The sequence below is a fragment of the Gymnodraco acuticeps genome, unplaced genomic scaffold (assembly GCF_902827175.1).
Source record: "Gymnodraco acuticeps unplaced genomic scaffold, fGymAcu1.1, whole genome shotgun sequence".
Classification (NCBI taxonomy): Eukaryota; Metazoa; Chordata; class Actinopteri; order Perciformes; family Bathydraconidae; genus Gymnodraco; species Gymnodraco acuticeps.
In genome coordinates this window covers 2963361-2986616 of record NW_022989894.1, presented here as the reverse complement: position 1 = coordinate 2986616, position 23256 = coordinate 2963361, and the positions used below count along the sequence as shown (strand labels likewise).

The window sequence follows — 23256 nt, the reverse complement described above, 5'->3', positions numbered from 1 at the left end:
TCACTACAAAGTAAAATCATCATCGTTAATTGATATCTATTACATGATTTGTAGACAGAGTTTTGATGTCTGGGAGTGTTGCGTAGGCAAGGAAACAAGTTATCTTAGATCCTGTTAGTGATACAAACAAAGCCTAATTGAAATGTACACTGTATCTTTCTCTATTACACAAGCTTGTGCAGTCTGAGTAAAGCACTCTCCACAGCAGCAGTGAGAACATCTGTCAAATATCTGCTGCAGTGCCTGTGAGGCCTTTTCACATCAAGTCAGCTTTAATAGGTTACTGAGGACTTAAATTCTTACTATTGCTTCAACCTCTCCATCCTATGTTCCTGCGTTGTTCCTCCTGACTGTTGTTCTACTAAACCAAACCCAATATAATCCCTCTCCTGTTTCCTCCTCTCCCTGTCTTCTAGAGGCTTAGTCGATATATTAGACTTCTACACACGTGCACAGTGAGATAATGAAAACGTTTCTATAAATAGGGACAATAGTGCTGACAGTAGAACTCTTTCAAGTAAGATATCTGTGTAATTTTCACTAGCACAACCACACAAGCGTGCATTCACACACATAAATACTGGCGAGAGAAATCTCTTTTATTGCTGTGTGCTTCATCATAGTCCTGAAGCAGCATATTAACACTTGAGTTGCAAAGCAAACACATTTCAGATATGTGCTGTATGAGGCGAGGCCCCGGCCACACGAGGACGAAAACGGCTAAACGCATAGGATTAACGTAAACGCAATCGCAAAAAAGCTTCCGTCCACACGCAATATTCACCGGATAGTGTCTGCCCACACGAGACAGCTCCATTTAGCTCCAACCGCTGGAGAAGCTGCAGTACATATGCAGGAGCCTGTACGTGGCGCTGTAACTTCCTCCACAAAAGCAGCAAAAAAGCATGGTTGTTATGGTTTCCCTTCTGTTTATTCTCCGCGGTGGGGGCCGAGGGAACCGGGCAGTTTTTCGCCAGTCAACGTGTATTAAAGTTTAAATCTTCCGGACAAAATTATAAAAGTGCAGGTCAAAGGTCTTCTTTGTTATTTATTGAGCTTTAAAACAAATGAATAACGACTCTAGCCTATATAATAATAAAATACATGGAGCTTCTCTTTTTCCTCCCTCTCTTTGGACAGCGTCAGTGTCTGTTTCATGCAGCAGCTGATCCAGTAATGAGTGACCCGGTCGACAGTAAAAATAAACATATTTATAACTAGTTTAGGTAGTTTGAGAGGTGTCTCCGTCCTGTCAGATTAGACTTCACTCACGTTTATGTCCATATCGAGAGAAAGATAAATAATCTGAATTCAGTGTGCAGTTTACTTTGACGCGGGGGTGAGCAGCAGAGGTGGGGAGAGGCGGGGCTATTGCCTCATCATTATCAGAAAATGATCGTATAGGGCGCACACACGGAGCCGTTGGACCCCCCAGAGCGTTGCGTATGCCGTTCTATTCACCTTGGGACCCGTTATCGTTTCCGCAGTCGTTTAGTGCCGTATTCGGTCGTCCTCGTGTGGCCGAACGGTCTATATGACACTAAACAGTAACGCAAACGACCGTTTTCGTCCTCGTGTGGCCGGGGCCAATGCACCCTACACATCCTAAACAAACAGCACACAGCTTGAATCTGCAGCAGACTAAACACCATGAATCTACACAATAGAGTAGCCTACCCATTCAGCTCCCTTCTGACACACAGGCATCACGCTATATCATAACATCTCCAATTTATTTGCAACTCGTACAATTCAGATTCATGTTGTACATCTAGTTGTAACACACTACACATATTTCACTACTTCTCCGTCAGGTTTGAATACAATCCGCTAAAACCACGACTGTATTCCATGTAATCACTGTCCAGTCTATATAATCCAATGCAACATAATAAAGAGCAATAATACAATTAAACACTGTCCAAGCCTCTAATCCCAACTCTCAGAGCAGAAAAATAATGAGGTGGATAGAAGAGAGGAGCTCTTTCATTTTCTTCCTCACCTTCCAGCTCATGATGAATGACATCGGAGAGGTTGGGCTCCTCGCCCCACCAGAAGATCCACAGCTCCTTGGCGTCGGGCTTGATTTTGCGTCTCCACACACAAAGCAGGTTGGCCTGCACGCAGCGCATAAAGCTGCGCAGAACCGGGTCGTCCTGGGCCGGGGCCGAGATCACCGGGCCGTACTCCCCGCTGCTCCGGAAGCTGTAGCAACGCCATTTAATGCCTGTCAACTCCGCCTGCGGGGGGGGGGGGGGGGAAGAGCAATGATTAAAGCTGCAAACAGTCCATTAACCTGAAAATATAACGCAGCAATTTTATATACAAGGCATTTTTCTTCCAAGTTCTTTTTTTTTTCTTGCATTTTAAGAAATTATTCACAAAGCATACATAACTAAAACCACCAGACATGTTCATCCTACTGGCCATAAGACTGTTAAACACCTGAACTTTTGAAAGAAGATCCATAACATTCATCTGTTAGCAACTTATATATATATTAATATTCCAATTACTTGTATATAGACTATTCTGCACTATTTCCATTATATTCTACTTTATTTTATTGACTTGCACTATTTTATCCATTGTATTGTGTTGCACTGTTGGAGGAGCCTGTGACCTAAGATTTCCATTGTCATAACTACACAGTAGCTATGTACAAATGACAATGAAAGCCTTGAATCTTGAATAACAAAAATAAACACATCTAGGTATATACATTAACTACATAACAGTTGATAATTCCGAGATGAAATAATAATACTAATATTAATAATAAAAAGAAAAGAATGGATACAATATTAATACTTAGGTGTTCATTAATTGTCAAGTCTTACCTCATGTTCCTTATAAATCTTCATTATAGTGTTCTATACTTTACCCATTTATCCCACCTTTCCTCAAAGATATGCATTTGGATTTCTTACTATTTTTTATTCATGTACCTTAGCTATTCATGTTTTATTATCTTTGCTTGTAAATTTGTGTTTTTAAATGCCCTTTTATAATATGTTTCTTAATGCTCTTAATGTCTTTCATTTTTGTAAAGCACCTTGAATTGCCTTGTGTTGAAAGGTGCTATATAAATAAACTTGCCTTGCCTTGCCTTGCCTTGCCTTGCCTTGCCTTGCCTTGCCTTGCCTTGCTTGCCTTGCCTTGCCTTGCCTTGCCTTGCCTTGCCTTGCCTTGCCTTGCCTTGCCTTGCCTTGCCTTGCCTTGCCTTGCCTTGCCTTGCCTTGCCTTGCCTTGCCTTGCCTTGCCTTGCCTTGCCTTGCCTTGCCTTGCCTTGCCTTGCCTTGCCTTGCCTTGCCTTGCCTTGCCTTGCCTTGCCTTGCCTTGCCTTGCCTTGCCTTGCCTTGCCTTGCCTTGCCTTGCCTTGCCTTGCCTTGCCTTGCCTTGCCAGGTTATTCCATTGTGAGTTTATTAAGTTATTATCTTTTAGCCAATTTATTGTAATTAGTTTGATGATCGCTATTCTTATCCCAAGAAATAGGTATAGGTTTTTCTCTAAATTCAGTTTAAACACTGAGGTAAATGCTGTAACAATTAGTTGATTCATTGATAAGTCAATCGACAGAATCTCCAATGATTTTGATAACACATCATTTTTTAAGCACAAGCTCATTTTCTCTAACTCAGGCTTCTCCAATGTGCTGCTTCTCTGTTTTACATTGTTGTCAAATCAATATCTTTAGCTTTTGTGCTGTTGCTTTGATATTTTGTGTGTAGCTCTTCCAATAAAATCACCCACAGATATTAATTGTTGGTTAAAATAATCAGTGTGACTATAAATGTCTTATTTAATTGTAGTTTGATTAATTATTGTCATCAAAGAGCCATGTGTTTATCTCGCACCCAGTAGATGGAATGAAACGACCATTATGCACAAATCCATAAGGCGATAGCAGCCTTATTAGTGTTGTGTTAACCTTGAAGCACAGTACTTCAGCGTTCATGGATTTCTTTCACATGAAACAGAGCCTCAGACAATGTTGATTCAATCAATACCGGCGCAGACTCTGTCCAATTATTTTATATTTTCCCTGGCATATTGTTTACACAGCTGTGATCCTCCTTGTGTAAATGTGTTAGCATTTTTAACATCTCCCTGTTGTGTTGTTATAACCTTATTTAACTTGTACCTGCACTCGCTGCTGTTACGACGCGAGAGAGAGAGTGGAAGAGGAGAGGCAGGGAGTGACGGCGAGACATAAAGGACGGCCTTGAGTGAAATGCAGGGGATTAAGTACTACAGGCGAGACAGCATTGAAATATACGAGGGAGCCGCAGAGGGTGAGAGACACGCGGAGAGGAAGAAAGGGTCAATACGCCTGGCCCAACAGTGGCAGCTTCTCCCTTTAATGTAATGGGGTGATAGGGGTTCATTTGCCTATTGCAGATAAGAGCCAAACTTCTAACTAATTTCATTTCAAAGTTTGTGAATGAGCATAAATAAGCAAACAAGAAGCTAAACACATAAACAGTGACGCTGCGATAGTCATGTGTGCTTTGGAAACTCTTTTTCATGTTTGTTTGTGTCCGTGTGTTTGTATTTCTGCATGAATGAGTGGAGCGCACAAAAGGCATTGTTGAACAGGACAGAGATTTGGCAGGCATGGGGGGGGGTAAATCTCTCGTTGCGTTGCGCTGCCCTCCTCTCCTGTGTTCACCCAGCTGTGAGGATGATATTTGGCACACTGTCTCTGGGACCAAGACATCCAAGAGCAGCTGAGAGAAGAAAATAAATACTGACCCATTTCAACATGGGGACAGGTATAAAGCAGCGGCTCAAAGATAATTAAAGCCGTCCCTGCAGTGTCTTTGAGTGGATGAAGAAAAGGAGGCTCCGACGCTTTGATAATCATAGACAGAGGGAACAAGGTAGCCTGTGGGTGTGTGTGTTTTCAGTGTGTGTATGAAAGGGTCGCGGGGTTGTGTCCAAATCCAAAATCCAGCCAAAGCTATGCTGTTGTAGAAGACTGTGAATTAAGTCAAAACTAACACCGCAGCATCTTATAGATGAGTGCACACTGAGGTATGCACACGACCCCCAGGAACATCCTGACTGCCCAATGTACACATAATTACAAGCACGTCCCTCCTGTAATGACAGTGTGTGTAATGGGAGATATAAACATTGGCTCTGTGATAAGCCAAGCCCTAAAATTAGCCATGAAAAGGTCAAGGATGGCGTTTCTCCCAAAGCAAAGAGGAAGACATCTGCTTGCATTGCCTCGTCACTCCCAGTCAATGTCAAAAGTTCCTCCGCTGTTTGACACAGTCTGCTGCTCCTGAATCAGGAGCGCAGGGGGCGAGGGGAGGAGGAGGGCAATGTCACCAGAAATATTCACAATAAGGGCAAACCAGTTGTTAGTTTTATAATTCAACACATGCTCTCTGGTGAATTGATTGTTAATGATCCCCTCCAGACACATATTCTGCCTGGAATAATAATTTGAGTCTGATTTCTTTCTGAGAAAAAATTAACAACTTCTGCAATGACAATGCGGACATGCTGCTGTATGGCAGGTTAATAATGTCTATAATGTTCACTTTCTTAGTTTGACACGTTTGCTAATTAGCACTGAACATACAAAGCTGAGGATAGTAGATACGTCATTAATTTTGCAGGTTTTTAGTCATACAACACGCTTTTGGACAAATTGAAATGTTGAGCCCGTGAGGCTAGTCAATGAAAAATGAAAAGATGGGTATTATAATTCATCCTGAGGGTGACAGGAACTTGGGCACTCAATATAATAGCAAATCAGTCAGAAAGACAATTCACTCATAGCCACAAAATATGTGATTTCTCTTAATACAGAATTTTTTCTTATTTACATAAAAGATTGGCTTTTTAAAATAATCATTCTCATGGGTAAACGTCTTAAACACATTTATGAGTCGAAAGCACAGAGAAACTGATGCCTTCAAGTGTAAAACTGCACATAAGTAATGTTCATAGTGAAGTTCCAACAATCCAAACCAAAACACATTTCTGAGTTGAGAGGGGCTTAAAAAAAGGAGAATCCTCTCACATTCTACTACAGAAATATGACTTAAAGTCTAATATTACTACAACAACAACATGTAATTTCAGTTGAAATATTGCGCAACATGGCCAGAGGCTGCACTGCCTTTCACACACAGGTGCTGCGTATTTGTTAGCCATGTGTAAAGCACCAACCTGACACCCTGCTGAACTTCTGTGGAGGATTATCTGTGGCACAGTTGCAGGAAGAGGAACAGAGCTGCAGTCACATGCTCACAGGGCAGGCCCATCCAAACACATGCCTGCCCTCTCTCACACACACACACACACACACACACTTCACGCACAACAGCTGTGATGACGGGCAGAGCAGAAGTGCTCAAAGAGACTGACATGTATCAGGAGGCAGACTTTTTTTCTGGCTGAGGTCCAGTTATTTGTCGGTGATGACAGTGAGGATCTGTGTTTTACTGCCTGTAATGTCTAGTACGTGCGAACATGCATCATGTGTGCCTGGAGTCACAGTAATACCAGTGCTAAAAAACAGCTTATTCTTATTTTTTGTATGAATAAATGATCACTTGTAACAGATAAGAGCAAGCAGAGTAAGACTGTCAAGCGTGTCGAGTTATTATCTCTGCAGCTTTGGTGCCAAATCAGTGTTGTGATTCAAATCCTGTCATGCAAATAAAACCAACCTTTAATCATTTTTTCTCAATAGTTCTTTCATTGTTAGGGATAAAAGAATGGGGGGTGAAAGTTCCTGAAGTGCAGACTTTATATTTAGATTATAATCAGAGGATAAATTATACCATGCACTTGTCATTTTAGGTGGTAAATACAGAAAAATGTGTTGTAATGGAGAGTGGCAACTGACTAGGATTAAACTGAGATGAATGTACTTGACAGAAATGCCCTTTTGTGTCATGAGCAGGGGTGATAATAATGTGTTTTTAGGGGAAGTAAATATATGGTCTTGAAAATAGCAGTGTGAAGAACAGAGCAAGTATGTTTCCAAAAAAGCTAAAACCTCAGCTTCCCTCAAAGCACTGAAGAGCAAATCAACGTTTGCTTTGAGCAGAAGTCTCCGTCTCTTTAAAAAATACCACGAGGGGTGAAAAGGGAAAGAGGTCAAGGAAAAAGACGGTGGATTTTGTTTCCCTGTCAATAAAGCCAGCACTCTTCCAAGCCCCTTGTTCTATTGGTTAGCTAGTTCAATTTCTGATTGAGTGCAGGACCAAAAACAAGAGCTTGTCCTCCCCTTGCTAAGACTGACCAAAGCTTTGACCTCACTCTCACCTCTATTATCTTCCTTGTCTCCACTCTCCCTCTCATCTCTCAGCACTCTCTCACTGTCACGGATGCCTATTGAATACACCCAGAAGTATTTCACGCTCTCCCTCTCGCCTTTGTGTTATTCCTCTCTTTATGTCAAGTAAACAGAGAAAAGATAACAGCCAACCTTATGTTTCCTGAATATTTCAGTGTTAGCACAGAGAAGTTGGAAAAGTGTGCTTAGTGTTCTAATAAAAATCCTCTCCTTTTTCTGGCAGTGAGATGGTTTATCTACACATTTGCATTCCTTTGTTTTCTTTGAACATTGATTTCAAATAGGAATCTAAACTTCAAACCAGTGTTAAGAATAATTTCCTGACTATAAGGTGAACTGAGCCCCAGCTTGGAAAACATAATCTGTTTCCCAACCAAAGGTCAGACTCAGTGCAGCATGTGCTTGTAATCAAAGGGAAATATGAAAGTCAGGACTTTCATCTTTGGCATACATTGCTCAAACGCTGCATACTGTACAACCATGTGGCTTCAACAGAGGAGACGATCATGAGGTTTGTCATACATCAGGTTTGAGATTGACACTTACATATAATACATACTGCATATTGTTTGAAGCCCAGGAGCTTCACAATGCAGAGGAAACTTCCGCCAAACACACTTGACATGCATTTTGCAGGAATGCGTCTACAGATTGAAAATATGTGTGCTCCTCCTGTTCTTCCTCCAAAAAAAAAGACTTGTTGGACCATTTTAACAGACCTCTTAAACTCAAATGCATGTTTGTGTTGGACCTTTTCCACATGGACAAGGGATGTGGTAGCTGCCTGGGACAGCATATTTAAACATGACTCTGGACTTCCTTTTACTACCACAAATGACATATTCATTATTCAAGTGAAGCTCTATTAAAAATCAGTTAAAATGTTTACAGAATAAGAAAATAACAGCACTTCTCTATCAGAGTTGCAGTTGATCTGTAAATGTTCATCTTAGTGAAGCCTAGTGCTCTATCAAAGCTGACAGAAAGTGTATGAGACCGTCTTTAAAATGCCATTTCTTTAGGAATCACACAACGGTGTAAGAGCCTCCCAGTCGGATAGTCTGACAAAGGAGGCACTTTAAGCAATTGAGAGACAGCTCGTATCAGCAGTTTTACCTACTCTGGCACAAGTGAAACACTTATTCTGTCAGAGGGGCATAGCTTTCTCATCAACGTCAAATCAGTTTAGACACTTGACAAGCTGCCAATATTCAGGGTGTGTTCAGATCGCTTGTGATACCTTCAAGTCTTTAGATAAGACTCCTAGACTTTACCAGACACATGCAACACTAGCTAGCCATCTCTGTTTCATTCAATGTCAAACAACGGGTGTAATTGAATTATTTCTGACATACACTGTGAGATAACTGGCCCAATAACACTTAATTGAAGTTTCAGCATAAACACTTTTTCTTTAAAGTAACAATCCTTAAGGATTCATGAAATCCAATCAAGAACAGTCTTTGATAGTATTTTTGTCAGCATTTTTCACCAATTCCATACAGCATTTAATTATAGTTAGTGGTGGAGTCTACCTTTTTCCCTCTCTCAAGTCAAAATACCAACCTACAGACAAGAAGAAAATACAGATGTTATTGTGAAGTAGTCACAGGATAATATTTGTATCTGTTACAGCGGCTAGTGCTAACCCAACAAAACTGCCACCACAAAATAAGACATTAGTTATTTTGGAAATGTATTAACACAGAGTAGTTTAAACCAGTCAGCTCTTGTGTTGTGTTGTGTAGTGGCATGATGGTTTGTTTGCATAATGGAAAAGGCTAAATATTGACTTCATTAAAACAGAGTCTGGCTGCACTGTAAACAGCTACAGCAGGTGCTCTTCTTTTGTATTCCTGACAAAGGAGCTGCTTCAGTAGTATTTGTCGTCATCAAACACTCTTGCATTCACCACCAGGACTAAAATCTTAAGGATTACAACTTTATTGACAATTGTAATGGCTGCCACAGTGAGGCAGCTGTGAAATATCGAGTATGAAAAACAAATATGAACAAAGAGGATGGCTGTGCTGCTAGAAGTCACCAGTTAGAGGAGCTAGTGGCAGAAATCAGAACAGGCAACGACTCCCCCTTCATCAATTAACCCGCTGAAATCAAATTAACCCACAAGGAGTCGCGCTCCCCTCTGGCATTTTACATCACAAATGAAGAGCGATGCACATTGCTGCACTTGTGAGGAAGCAGGAGCGACACATAAGCACCACACAGGTAGAGAGAAGGCCTCTGGGGCTGCAGACACTAAACAGATGCTTTTCCTCTGCCTTCTGCCGCCACCTTTACAAGTCCCTACAAAACAAGGGACCGTCATTTGATCTGTGTTCTGCTGTAGCATCCGGCCCTGGGAGGTGAGCAAGCCAAGCGACCTAATTAGAGCAGCGAGAGTCCCCAGGGCTGAGTGACGGATAGACCCGCCAATCACGCAGCAGAAAGCCTCCATCAAGCCATGACTTCTCACCTGACACAAAGAGAGGCGGGAGGCAGCAGACGACAGCAGGGGAAGATCAATGAGGACAGCGAGACATTGTGCACAGTGCACTGCAGCAGCTGAAAGGGCTGACAAGATCCCCAGCCATTTGGCAAATAAAACAACACGAAGCTGCAGCGTCAGGTTGCTTTTAAAGCCTTATGGGACAGGCTAAAGCCTTGACCATGCTTAGCCTAAATTATTAACGTGCAAATAAATAAACCAGTCTCTGCTTTAGTGTCTCTCTGGTGTAACTTAATTACCCGTGACAAGCCACGTGGAGGGAGAAAGGAGTGAAACAGGCAGACAAAGACAGAAGAACTGAGAATCACAGAGAAGGAAAAACAGAAGACGAGAGAAAAAGTAAAAACAGTTGCTAGGCAACATACAACATATATAGGAATCCAGCAAGGTATTCCATTTTTTAGATTTCTGTCTCCAGGGTTACAGTATAAATACAGTATAATATGTTAAGCTCTTCTGTGGTCTCTTACTTTAAAAGAATCACAAAATAGTGTATGTTGTCTCCCCTGAGCAAAACTACACCTCCATTTGTTCCTCTACAGCTGGAGTTCATAAACTCAAATTTGGCTGAAGATATTAACGAGCACGTCATACATGCAGGAAAGTCCTGGGATTACCAGACGCAAGACATGAGCGTTGCAGTATAGGATTTCTCACTGACTTTCTTTACTGAGAGAATGAGAGAATCCCACACAGTAATTGTATAATTAGCCCTGCATGGAGGTTTTCGCAAATGGCTACAAGTAGTTAATAGTCTGATTGTTCCTGAAATTGGGCAAATGGAGCATAAGCGGTATGAAAAATATCTAATTTGGCTTGTAATTTCCTTCCTGCATTGATTTTGTCCACAGGGATGCCATTTCAGATAAAATGACAGTCATGCAGTGCATAAATCAGCATGACTTCCACTTGTTTCATTACAAGCCAGCAAAAACAAAATATAAAAGAGAAGAACTGGTAAGAACCAAAGCCTCTGTCTGTGTGTATATTTGTGTGTGAGTGTGTTTGGTGCCAAGCCATTAACTTCACGAGGGTCACACCTGAACAGGTTCCAACCTGTAACTCACCTGGCTGCTGTCTGTAAGACCCATTTACAAGCAAACGCATACGAAACGCAAACGAACCGAATAAGATATCAAAAAAGTATTTCGTTCACACGAGACCGCTCGAAAGTGCTGGAGACGCTGTGGTACATATGCCGGGCCTGTAAGTGGCGCTGTGCGTCCGCACGAGACCGCTTGAAAGCGCTGGAGACGCCGTAGTACATATGCCGGGCCTGTAAGTGGTGCAGTACTTCTGCCACAAAATATATCAAAGCAGCGAAGAAGACCCCCGAGCATGGTTGCCATGGTTGCCCTTCTGTTTATGCCCCGCGGTGGATTTAGCAACATGTCCACTTGTTGCTGATGGTTGTGGTAGTAGAGGAGCTGTAGATTTTGCACTAACATCTGTATTATGGTAGAACTGTAGATTACTGACAGTAGCTATTGACAGTAGCTACTGACCATGCTACAGCAGTGAGCAGCAGAGGTGGGGAGAGGTGGGGCTATGGCTTCATTGTTATATAGGGCGTACACACCGAGCTGTTTGGCCCCCCAGAGCGTTCCATTTGCAAATATATCCACCTTAGGACCCGTTATCGTTTGCGGGGTCCGTTTCGGCGTTTCCGTTACGGCCTCGTGTGAACGAACGGGCTACACGAAAGAGAAAAGTAGCGGATACAACCGTTTGCGTTCTCGTGTAAAAATGCACCTAAGCTGTTGTTTGCTTACTACGTGGGAGTGGCAGCCAATCAGAGCTTTAATACTAGAGTCCACTCCATTTCTGCCAACATGTTCAACACACACAAAATCTTATGTAATCCCACTCAAGTCCTCCTCTCCTGTCCATTCACTCTTTACAACAGATACACTGGTACCATGCCATGTTCCCTTCCAACACTACCCTGCCTAAACACTTATCCCTGCAGCTCCTTCAGTCATGACTGGTAAATACTCCATCAAACACTTTGGGTGTCACTTCTATACTGGAAAGTCCATTTATCCTATGATGCAAGCCAGGAGTGAAATTGTACACATTTGTATATGAAAAATCATGGATGTCTGCCTAATTCAAGATGAGAGAGGGAGAGTGCCGTTTGGCAGCACAGGGAGAATCAATGCACCACAAACGGCTGTGAATCAACAGTCTGCATATAATGTGTTTGTTCTAATCAAGTACCCGTCTGATTGGTTGCAGAAAATCTCTCAATGGAACATGAACACATGATAATTAGAATTTTCAACAACACAGTAGCCAACAGTAATGCTTTCTCTCTCTCCTTGTTGTGCCGCTCTAAAAAGACACCCTTTCACCTAAGTGTGCTTTAACTGCATTTGAATCCCAGCCAACCACGATATTGGCAAAGCTGTCTGGCTTGCAGAACATATTTTCCCAGTTATAAGCAGGGCAGTATCTACCTGTAAAGAAATTATCTAGAGATGGCTACAGATGAGTGTAATGGCACAGAGAGAAGAGGCATCATGAGACAAATGCTTTGTTTATAGAAATGATCTATCAATTAAACATGGCTCAGAAGTGTAGCAGAGGAAGTGTAGCAACACACATCCAAAATGTAATAGTTTGGAGGAAAGTGATTTAAATCTGTGAGGGATAAAAACACATTTGGAGGAACATGTCTCGCTACATGAGACAGAACATGTCACGATCTGTCTGTGTTGTGTTTTGTCTTGTCTTTTTCTGTCTTTGGTTTCATGTTTTATTTTGAAAAGTCTTCACCTCCTGTCTTGCCTGTTGCTGTCTGTCTGTTTTCCCTCCTACCTAATTACCCGATTGTGTTCACCTGGTGCCCCTGTGTTTTCTCCTCCCTCCTCACCTGTGTCTTGTTTGTGTGATTAGTCTTGTGTGTATTTAAGTTCTGGTTTTTCTGTCTGTCATTGTTGGTTCATTGTTTGTCTTTGACTGTGTTCACGAGGTGGTGTTCTGTTTGTGCCTCTAGACCTTGAAATAAAGGTATTTTTTCAGTTTATTCTGCATTTGGGTCCTGCCTGCTTCACCCAACCGTAACAGAATGAACCAACCACAAATGGACCCAGCAGATGATCCATTTGAGGTAGAATTACAGCATTTTACCTTTTATCTGGCTTGCTGCTTTGATTGGTGGAAGGGAGCCGCTCTGGTAGAGGTGCACCGGTTGGCTATGGAGAAACCAGGCTTGGTGACATTATTACCTGGCTGGATTTTGAACTTCCTCTGGGTGTGTGATTTCCAGCCTGCTGACTACAAATGTCTCGGTGTGTTCCGTCCGGAGTCAACCCCTGCTTCTTCCCCATGTCCTGCTCCTCGCGTTGGGAGGTCCACGAAGCCTCCAAACGGCTCCTAAAAGAAGAAGTCGCAAGGCCAGGCAAGCAGCCCGAGCCATGGTTCCGGCCCAAGTTCTGGCCCCAGCAGCCATGGTCCCAGACCCAGTTCTGGCCCCAGCAGCCATTGTTCCAGCCCCAGTCCTGGCCCCAGCAACCATGGTTCGGGCCCCAGTACCGGGCCCAGCAGCCATGGTTCCGGCCCAAGTTCCGGCCCCAGCAGCCATGGTTCCGGCTTCAGTGCCGGCCCCCAGTAGCCATGGTCCCTACTCCAGTTTCGGCTCCAGTACTGGCTTACCGGCCGACGCCAGCTCCCCGAGTCCTGTCGGTGTACCAGCCGACTCCAGCACCTTGTCTCCTGTTGGCTCTCCAGCCGACACCAGCTCCCTGTGTCCTGTCGGCGCACCGACTGACACAAGTCCCCTCTCAGGTCCCATCTCGAGTCTCTTCTCGAGTCCCCTCTCAAGTTTCCTCTCTAATCCCCTCTCAAGTTCCCTCTCGAGTCCCCTCTCAAGTTCCCTCTCGAGTCCCCTCTCAAGTCTCCTCTCGAGTTCCCTCTCGAGTCTCCTCTCGAGTTCCCTCTCGAGTCCCCTCTCGAGTCCCCTCTCAAGTTCCCTCTCAGGTCCCCTCTCAAGTTCCCTCTCGAGTCCCCTCTTAAGTCTCTCTCGAGTTCCCTCTCAAGTCACCTCTCGAGCCCTCTCTCGAGTCTCCTCTCGAGTCCCCTCTCAGGTCCCCTCTCGAGTTCCCTCTCATGTCCCCTCTCAAGTCACCTCTCGAGTTCCCTCTCAAGTCACCTCTCAAGTTCCCTCTAAAGCCCTCTCTCGAGTCCCCTCTCCAGTCCCTACTCAAGTCCCAACTCAAGTCCCTATTGAAGTGCCGTTGGAGGTTCCGCTGGGGGGCCTGCCAACTCCATGTCCTGTCCCGTTGGGGGTCCCGCCGACTACGCTTCTGCCGGGGGTCCTGCCAATCCTATGTCCTGTTCCGCTGGGGGTACTGCCAGCTCCATGTCCAGTCCCGTTGGAGGTCCCGCCGACTACTCTCCTGCCGGGGGTCCTGCCAATCCCATGTCCTGTCCCGTTGGGAGTCCCACCGACTACTCTTCTGCCGGGGGTCCTGCCAATCCTATGTCCTGAGCCGTTGGAGGATCCGCCGACTACTCTCCTGCCGGGGGTCCTGCCAACCCTGTGTCCTGTCCCGTTGGGGGTCCCGCCGACGACTCTCTTCTGCCAGGGGTCCTGCCAACCCTATGTCCTGTGCCATTGGAGGTTCCGCTGGGGTTCCTGCCAGCTCCATGTCCTGTCCCGTTGGGGGTCCCGCTGAGAGTCCTGCCAATCCCATGTCTTGTTCCGTTGGAGGTCCCGCCGTCACCTGTCTCGCCGGGGGTCCTGCCAACTCCTGGTCCTCTTCCGTGGGGGATCCTGCCGAAGCCTGTCCCACCGGCTCCGGTTCCTGTCCGGCCGACACCGGGTCCTGCCCGGCCTCCGGAGCTGTCCCGTCAGCGCCTTGCTGCCCGGCCTCTGGAGCTGTCTGGTCTTCGCCCTCGAGCCCGGCCCCCTGTGAGCCGTGGTCTTCACCCTCATGCTCGGCCCCCTGAGAGCCGCGGTCTTCGCACTCGAGCCCGGCCCCCTGACTTTCCCGGCCGCGGTCCTCGCCCTCGGGCCCGGCCTCCTGACTCTTCCTGCCGCTGCCTTCGCCCTCATGCTCGGCCCCCTCAGTTCGCCCGCTGTGGCCTTCGCCCCTCCATGGTCTCTGCCTTGCCCCCGGGCCGTCCGCCCGAGACCCCCACCATGGACTCTGCCTTGCCCCCGGGCCGTCCGCCCGAGACCCCCATCTTGGACTCTCCTTGCTCCCGGGCCGTCCGCCCGAGATCCCTTCCGGGTCCTCCGCTGTGCTCCTGGGCTGTCAGCCCAAAACCCGTCCTCCAGACCCCCTCCACCCACCCTGGTGGCCCTAGTTTTGTGTCCCTCCTCCGGTTTGTGTGTTTTGGGACGTCTGGGATCCGTCCCTTGAGGGGGGGGTAATGTCACGATCTGTCTGTGTTGTGTTTTGTCTTGTCTTTTTCTGTCTTTGGTTTCATGTTTTATTTTGAAAAGTCTTCACCTCCTGTCTTGCCTGTTGCTGTCTGTCTGTTTTCCCTCCTACCTAATTACCCGATTGTGTTCACCTGGTACCTCTGTGTTTTCTCCTCCCTCCTCACCTGTATATTTGTGTGATTAGTCTTGTGTGTATTTAAGTTCTGGTTTTTCTGTCTGTCATTGTTGGTTCATTGTTTGTTTGTCTTTGACTGTGTTCTTGTGTTAGTGTTCTGTTTGTGCCTCTAGACCTTGAAATAAAGGTATTTTTTCAGTTTATTCTGCATTTGGGTCCTGCCTGCTTCACCCAACCGTAACAGAACAACTGTATTCAGCTGTGGTGGAAAAAACACTACAGTGTTTAAGGGGGGCTTTTATGCTTTTTGGGGTTTCCCTTTCCTGTAGTGTGTTATTTTTTTTTTTTATGCATGTAACTGGTCTGTAAAGGCTAAAATCCCAAAGTTTCGTCCAGAGGGAGTTTCTCTCCCACACCCTCCCCCCCTGTCTGAAACGCCTCCATTGGACTCCTTTGTTTACATCTGAAACTAAATGACATCACTATGTAGCACTCACGCTTGTATTGGCCAGTGCTCCAACACATTGTACTTGATAGGCATCTCTAAGCGGTTAACCAGTCACAACAGAGCCGGCAAGCTAACAAATTAGGGCAGACTAGGCTCTGATTTCAGACAGAGGGTGAAAAGAGGTGCTGCAGCACAGGCATAATGAGACAGATAAAGAGCTTTTTGAACTTTAAAGCATGGAGACATGTCACAGAGACACTAAATACAAACATGAAACCTGAAAATGAGCACCATAGGGACATTATAGTTGACTTGTGACTCAATATAATGCTGCCATATACTTTTCTACACTTCAATTATCATCAATAAACAGGTGACAAAAATAACTTTTGAGCGATTCCAGTCAAAATCAATTTTTTTCATTAAATCATTAAAAGTGCACTTATCTTGATAACAGAACAGTGATCTAATACAGATTTCAGAGGACTTTCAATTGTAATGTATTTGTACAGAGTAGCATTATGAAAAAAATAAATTCATCTTTCACCACAGATTTTTTCTATTTATCTATCGCAGTCTGTCAGTCTGCCAGCTAACTAGCTAACTTTTCAGCAATCACAAGCACTTGGTGGCACCAGCTCCTGGCCATTTCTCCTGTCCCGCTCAGCCTTCTGTCGCCCTGCTCACATGCAGGAACACCAGCGGGCACTAAGAATAGATCACAGCTGGCACTGCAGGGCTTACATATTTCACACTCAACGCACCGTGCTCCAAAACACTCCTGCCCATCCCGGCCCACTTCCAGCTCCGGGACCAGCGGTGGTTCCCTCCCTCCCTCCCTCCCTGTCCATCTTTGAACCATTCCTCACCTCTGTGGCAGGGCACTGACAAGCCTGCTGCTCAGATAAGATCCATGACTACACTCATGGGAGAATTTAATAGAAAAAGGTTGTGTAGTAAAAACAGAAGGCAAAAGTGAGCAATCCTTGTTCACAAATCATGTTGTTATGGCAGCAAACTATTTGAGGATGTCTGACACACAGAATGCCATGTTCACACTGGTGGGGCACCGCCGGGTTGAGTCCTATTGCGATGACAAGGGATTCCCACAGTAGTGACAGGGGCAGATTAGGGGGAGGCGCCACACGCAGTCTCAAGGTGAAGCCAGTGCTAGCTGTCAAAATTGCAAGCGAGCGGAGCCAAGAGCACAGGTTGGGCGTCCGGGGTGGACTGTGGAGTGAGGAGCAGGCAGATGGAGCTGCTCCGTAGGGCACAAAGCACAGGACTGGGGGTGAAGCCTCGGAAACCTGGACGGATACTCTCCTTGTGTACGAGGACGCTGGCAGGGGTTCAATGTCATCTGAATATTAATTACACTTCATAGTGATGTCTACTTATCAGTCCTTTTCATCACATAGTCCCATGAATCTGGTGATAATCTTTAATGCATTAAATGTAGAAAAAGTCCGGTGAACAGGCAAAAAATAACAATAAATTGATCCTGCTGACAAGTAGTGTATGTTTATTTATTTGGGCCCGAGCACGGAGCGCTAGTTTGTTTTATTTTTTTCCTTGCAGATAGATTTCCAGATATTTTGGAAATCATATAACTTATTTTTCTTTTTATAAATGAAGGTTTGTATGTGCTTTTTTTTTAAAGTCTTGTGCCTCTTGATAATTGTTGACAATTTTAATATCTAATAATGATATTTTGGAAAAAATATATATTCATTACAAATAGCCATGACATGAAAACACTTATTTTTATAAGAATACTTAAAATCTGGTTGTTCAAGTATTGTGAATGGGATATTTTACAGTTAAAACATAAACTGTGTAAAAATCAATGGTTGGCAACAGTTTGAACGTTTGTGTATTACAATATCTTATCACTACATGTTACCATCTGCAACATGCCAGAATTACATGTAAAATAGCATTAATTTGTTAGTCAAGTTCTAATTAAGTTAACTAGCTCTAAGGTTATACAATTAAGCAACATTTTTCTACAAATTAGACTTTTTGTGCTAAATAAACATAAAAATATATAATTTTGGTATCCTGTCAGCGCAAACAACACACAGACCTGTATAAGTCCAACTGTATTGATTATTTGGCCCAGAAGATCATGACACACACTTCATCCAACCTCTGCTTCTTCCTCATACTTTAGCATGCTTGCAATATCCACCACCATTAATAACAAGGAAATGCAAACAGCCTATATTAAAAAGGCACCTTCCCTGATTACCTGCTTCTTCTTACAAGGCACCTGCCATAAATCAAGACACATGCTGTTAATGGTATTCTCTCTGCCTCATCTCCGAGCACTTTATTTCCATAGCCGACAGTAGCATCATTATTATACATGCAAGATCTCTATTGGAATACAGTTTGGCTAATGAGCACCTCTTAGTTGATCACATTAGACCTCCACTTGAGGACACTTAATTACCAGTGTTGCACTCTGTCGAGGGGACAGAGGAAGTCCTTTAATTAAGGGCGCTGCATTCTACCTATGTTTGTACAGGCCTGCGTCCTTGGGATATAGGATGTATTAAAAAAACGGACACATGCAATTGTGGCTGGAAGATACTGTGTGTGCGCATGTGTGTTACATATGTTTGTGTGTGCATGTGGGTGTTTATTTTTTCCCCCGTCTCCGTGTTGGTGAATGCATCCGTGTGTGTATTTGTCTGTGTGTGTGTATAATGTGATGGGTGTTTGAAGTGTGTCTCCCGAGTCTCGCTGGTTTATAGTGTTTACAATATACACACACACACACACACACACACACACACACACGCACACACTGAGGCTTCCTGCATCGTGAGGCTCTCGACTGTCTCCAAGCATTTCATGTTCAGGCTGGGACTCTGGCATCATAAGAACTGGCCCAGTCCACAGAAAGATGACTGTTTTCTCCCTCTCTCTCTCATTACATTCCTCTCTCTTTAATTTTCTCTCTTGCTCTGTCTCACTCTCACCGTTTCTCTCTCAAAGAGGCTGAGGCTAGCAGTCAGGAAATGCACATCAGTCATAATACTTTCCTAAAATGAAAACAGATTCCGCTGCAGTCTCATTCACTCCTTCCTCGGCTAAAAACATTCCTCTGTTTCTCCTCTCGTCCTCCACCCTTCCCTCCTCCGTCACCACTTTAAATTAGCACACCAGCTCAGATCTTTTCTCACACTTAACAAGGGTCTTGTTTTCTTTCTGCCACAGATGGATGATCAGCAGCGACACAAGGTAGTTGTTTAGTGGGTTGTGCGATGGCAGCGATCTCAAGTATGTGACACCGGCCTCACAGAGCACATGACACTAACCTGCTGCATCCTCATAAAGTCCCACAGTATGTGTAGTTATACTTTGTAAAGGCATTTTTTATTGATGCGGGTTGCAAAGGCAGACGGTTAAACTGCGAGGGACGAGGTTATTGCATGTAGGAATGCTGTTTAACAGGCTGTCATACCAGAGCACTCGCCAGTTAGCCATGAGATCTTTTTGTAAGAAGATAGCCAACATGACCTGGAGAAAAAGGTTAGGACATGTCAACCTTAGAGATTTCATTCTTTAGTTATGCATTCAACTGATGAATATTATAATTAGCAAGTTTTTTCGGTGTGTAGAATATCAGAAGAACTGAAGAAATTCCCTCTAGTTTCCTATACACAAAGGTTACATCCTCAAGTTGCTTAAATGCATATCAATTAATCAAATAAGTGTTTCTGCACCAAATTATAAGTGGTGATATGCAACCAGAAAACAACTAAAGCAATAAATCCTATAACATACACATTATGCTGGATCAATACTCCCACCTGCATTTAAGATAACAACACTTCAGCCTTCACTTCTTAACTCATGTAGCTCAAGTATGTCATTTTCAACATCAGGATGCAATCTGCATCCCTCAGTCTGTCTCTTTGTCTCAGTCCCACCCTCTAACCAGGACACTTGGAGTGTCATTAGTGCTTTGTTCGCTCTTGGACTTCCCTGTAGGAGCCCTGCCAGAGAGCAACCGCTGTGGCACTAGCCAGTCATAAATATTCTCAACAAGCCAGCTGATGGATGATCTCTTTCTCCCTCGGTTTGAAAGGGATGTTCGCAGGGCCAGCACGACGGCAACAACGCCAGGGTGAGTGAATGAAAGCTTGTTCCACGAGGAGAATCACCTCGACTGAGACGTTGACAGAGGTGTAATCGCTGTTTTCAAGTGCAACATGTCAGACTGAGAGAATTTAAGAGGGCTGATACTGGAGCGCTGTTACGTTTATTTCAGCGTCAGTGCACAGAAATTGAAACAAGATGCTTTTGAATAGCAAAATATACTATTTTGAGTCCATCACAAAAACTACTGAAATACAAAAGAAGGAATAACTGCTGGTAGTTTGTTTGTTTGAAAGCTGTGATGACTACAACGTTTCCTTTTGTCCTTTAAAACAACTATCAACTATTTTACCATGTGACACGTTTTACCTCGTTTTTTTTAGTGCTGTTGCTGGCAGACAACCTGCATGATCACCTAAAAAGCCCTCAGGACCCCTATGTTGTTGTGGTTCTCAGCAGCCTGTGCCTGAGCTCAGTCTACCGCATGCCTTTCCACTTGGCTGCCTGTTGTAGTAGGACAGTTAACTCGCTGATTGCAGGATGAAAACTGTGAAAGCACACTGCTCAATCTCCTCCACCCGCAAAACCAGTGACTACTGCAAAAACGATACTGCCTGTGGAGTCCTAAAAAAAACACCTTTTTCAGATAAAGTGTGAAAGTGTTGTTTCCACTGTGTGCTTGTTATATGCTACTGCCTGTCAACATCTTATTAACCTTCCTCTGGGAGACATTATTATCACCACAATTTGTATATGGCTTTTGTGCATGCAATGTTCTGTGTATATAATCACAGAACATTGTCACTAATCTTCCCAAACCTGGTGAGCCATTACTGTAGATCATCACATCAAACTATTTTTCCTGAAAACCTTTTTATCATTCTCTGGCTTGAGAAATATTTGACACAGGCAGCTGAACGCCTTCTCTCCAAGTTAGTTGCTTGGCAATGCAACAGAGTTCCTGCTAGATTTCCAGTGAAATGATTATTTATAAAAATGTATAAAGAGGAGCAGGATAAAGGCCAGATCAAACTGTGCTCTTGATGGTGAAAAATGAGTGTTAATCTATTGTTTATCTGCTCAACCCATGCCAGTACTGTAAAAGTATGCCAAAATTAGTGGTCCATTTGTTTTGGTAGCATTTAAAATTGTTATTTTAAGCATTATGTGGGACGTTTTTGGTTTGAATCACATAATAAAGTGTTGGTATTTTTTTTAAACCATGTTGATATGAGCCTCTGGGCTGAGATGTGTTATTATAACAGTCCTAGAGGTGCAATATGGTGCTTTTTCTCGGACCATTAACCCGTGTTAATGATTACCGTATAACAACACCAGAACGGTTCACCTTTGTACAGCAGACACACATGTAAGCGTGCCTCCCACGGTCTTATGACTTGTCAATCACAACTGGCTGGGTGTGTGTGTGTGTGTGTGTGTGTGTGTGTGTGTGTGTGTGTGTGTGTGTGTGTGTGTGTGTGTGTGTGTGTGTGTGTGTGTGTGTGTGTGTGTGTGTGTGTGTGTGTGTGTGTGTGTGTGTGTGTGTGTGTGTGTGTGTGTGTGTGTGTGTGTGTGTGTGTGTGTGTGTGTGTGTGTGTGTGTGACATGCATGATTTATTATGGATACCGTACCAGAGAGAAAATGTTGGAGTGGCAGTCCTCAAGGCTTGCCCCGTTAGCCACCCAATTCGCTGTTGTAGTCATAATCGTCCGCCGTTGGGGTCGTCAGCGCTGGGCATGTCGAAATCCTACATCGGTATCAAACACCGAGCAGGGCTGACAAATAGGTTCCCGTAGTCTGCCGAAACAAGCAGGCTTAACACCTCACAAGAGGTCCAGATAATAGACTCGGGATGGTCGGGCAGAGGAATGGGCGTATTCAAAAAGAAGTGCAGAATGCATCCATGAAACCCCAGCAGATATAATGTTGTAATGTAAATCCAAGCGTGTGCGGGAATCAAAACATTGTTACAAACCAGGTCAGGCGATTCCAAATTTGATCATTGTCAAAGGCGGAGAGCACAGCAATGTATCCATTTCAATCCACACACAGAGGAAGATCAGGCTGTTTCCATATCAGCCTTTCCGCTAATAGTTTCATCATTAAATGAGCATAATCCATGGGGAAACGATTCCTTTTTTTCTTCCGCGCCGAGGAACAACCACCAAAAATGCGAAATGAAGAGTCCAAACTTCTTGTTAAAAATACCACACGTTCTCCGAAAACAATTAACTTAAAGCCGAGACATTACAGGCAGGATATCGGATTCCGTCTGCTCCACACGCTGATGCACCACTTGTGATAGTTTTCGAGAATTGCATGAGCTATTTATAGCCTTCTTTCTTACCACAACCGTTCCTCTCACAATGTAGCTCAGTCTGCCTCGCACAAACAGGCGAGCAGCAGGAATGTTTAATCCCTCTGTTGCTCTTCAATTAAACGTACCGCAGACGAGGGGTCGCTGGGGAAGAAAAGCCCCCGGTGCTCCTCCGTGGCAAGGCGGACAAAGTCGAGCGGGTTCCCGTGTAACCCCCCGAATCATGAGTCAAAGCGTTCAGACAAGAAAAACTATTCTTACTCTCCACCACCAGGAAAACGACAAGCAGGCTTCTGTAGACCGAGGTTTGAAGAAGAAAAAAAAACCTTCCTTCCTTTCAGTTTTAAATCATTACGAAACGTCCTCGCGCGGCCACAACAGCCTCAGTCTTGCAGACAAAAATGTTGGTTTTTTTTCACAGTTCAAGCCAAAGTGACAGTCCTTGTCTGGCGCCGATCGTTGACATAATGTTGCATGCTGCAGATATTTTCTTCATAAACCACCGCGATATTTAAAAAAGCGAATCCTCATCCTTCTTCTTCGGGGAAATGGTGATTTGATTATTGAATTAAATCCTCAAACATGTGCAGGGTTTTTCAGCGGAGACTGCTTCCTCGTTGTTGATCTCTTGGAGCGTGTTATTGAAATGGTAAATACGTGTGGCTCGTGTGTGTCATCCTCACCCTCTGTGTGTGTTTGCTTTACGCGTAGCGCCGCTGGAGCATTTCTTTTCTTTCCGCGCACGATCGTCCAGCCCACCACGCATTGTAATGTAATGGCGGTCGGAAGCGTATACTACCGAGACTCGCCTTCCCATTTGGCCAAGTTTGTGCTCACGTGATCACCAAAGTCTGGGATTACAGCACTGTTTAGGATCTCTGATGTGAGACTGGATGCGACGCTGGAGAGGATGTGCTGACAGTCAGCAGTTCCTCGACTGTTTCACTCTTTGTTGTTAGGTTTCTGCCTGTCTGTTTATTCAAAGTGATTGAAGAAAGGTTATTGTATATGGAGATGTTTGCTGTGTGATGCATTGGTT

General features: G+C 44.3%; 1 protein-coding gene across 2 annotated transcripts in view; it reads right to left on the bottom strand.

Annotated features, from left to right (window-relative positions):
- The window catches only part of LOC117538857 (mediator of RNA polymerase II transcription subunit 13-like), a 39608-nt gene extending 16613 nt beyond the window's left edge, over window positions 1–22995 (bottom strand). The window contains exons 1-2 of one of the 2 annotated variants that reach the window (XM_034204800.1): window positions 21532–22995; window positions 2003–2240 (exon numbers count right to left, since the gene is read on the bottom strand). In XM_034204800.1, coding sequence (XP_034060691.1) covers window positions 2003–2240; window positions 21532–21603 — 310 coding nt within the window. In that variant the 5' untranslated portion in view covers window positions 21604–22995. Of the gene's footprint in view, window positions 1–1813; window positions 2241–21531 lie in introns of those variants that run through there. The other variant, XM_034204792.1, reaches the window with a different exon arrangement.
- Window positions 22996–23256: the final 261 nt, after the last annotated feature.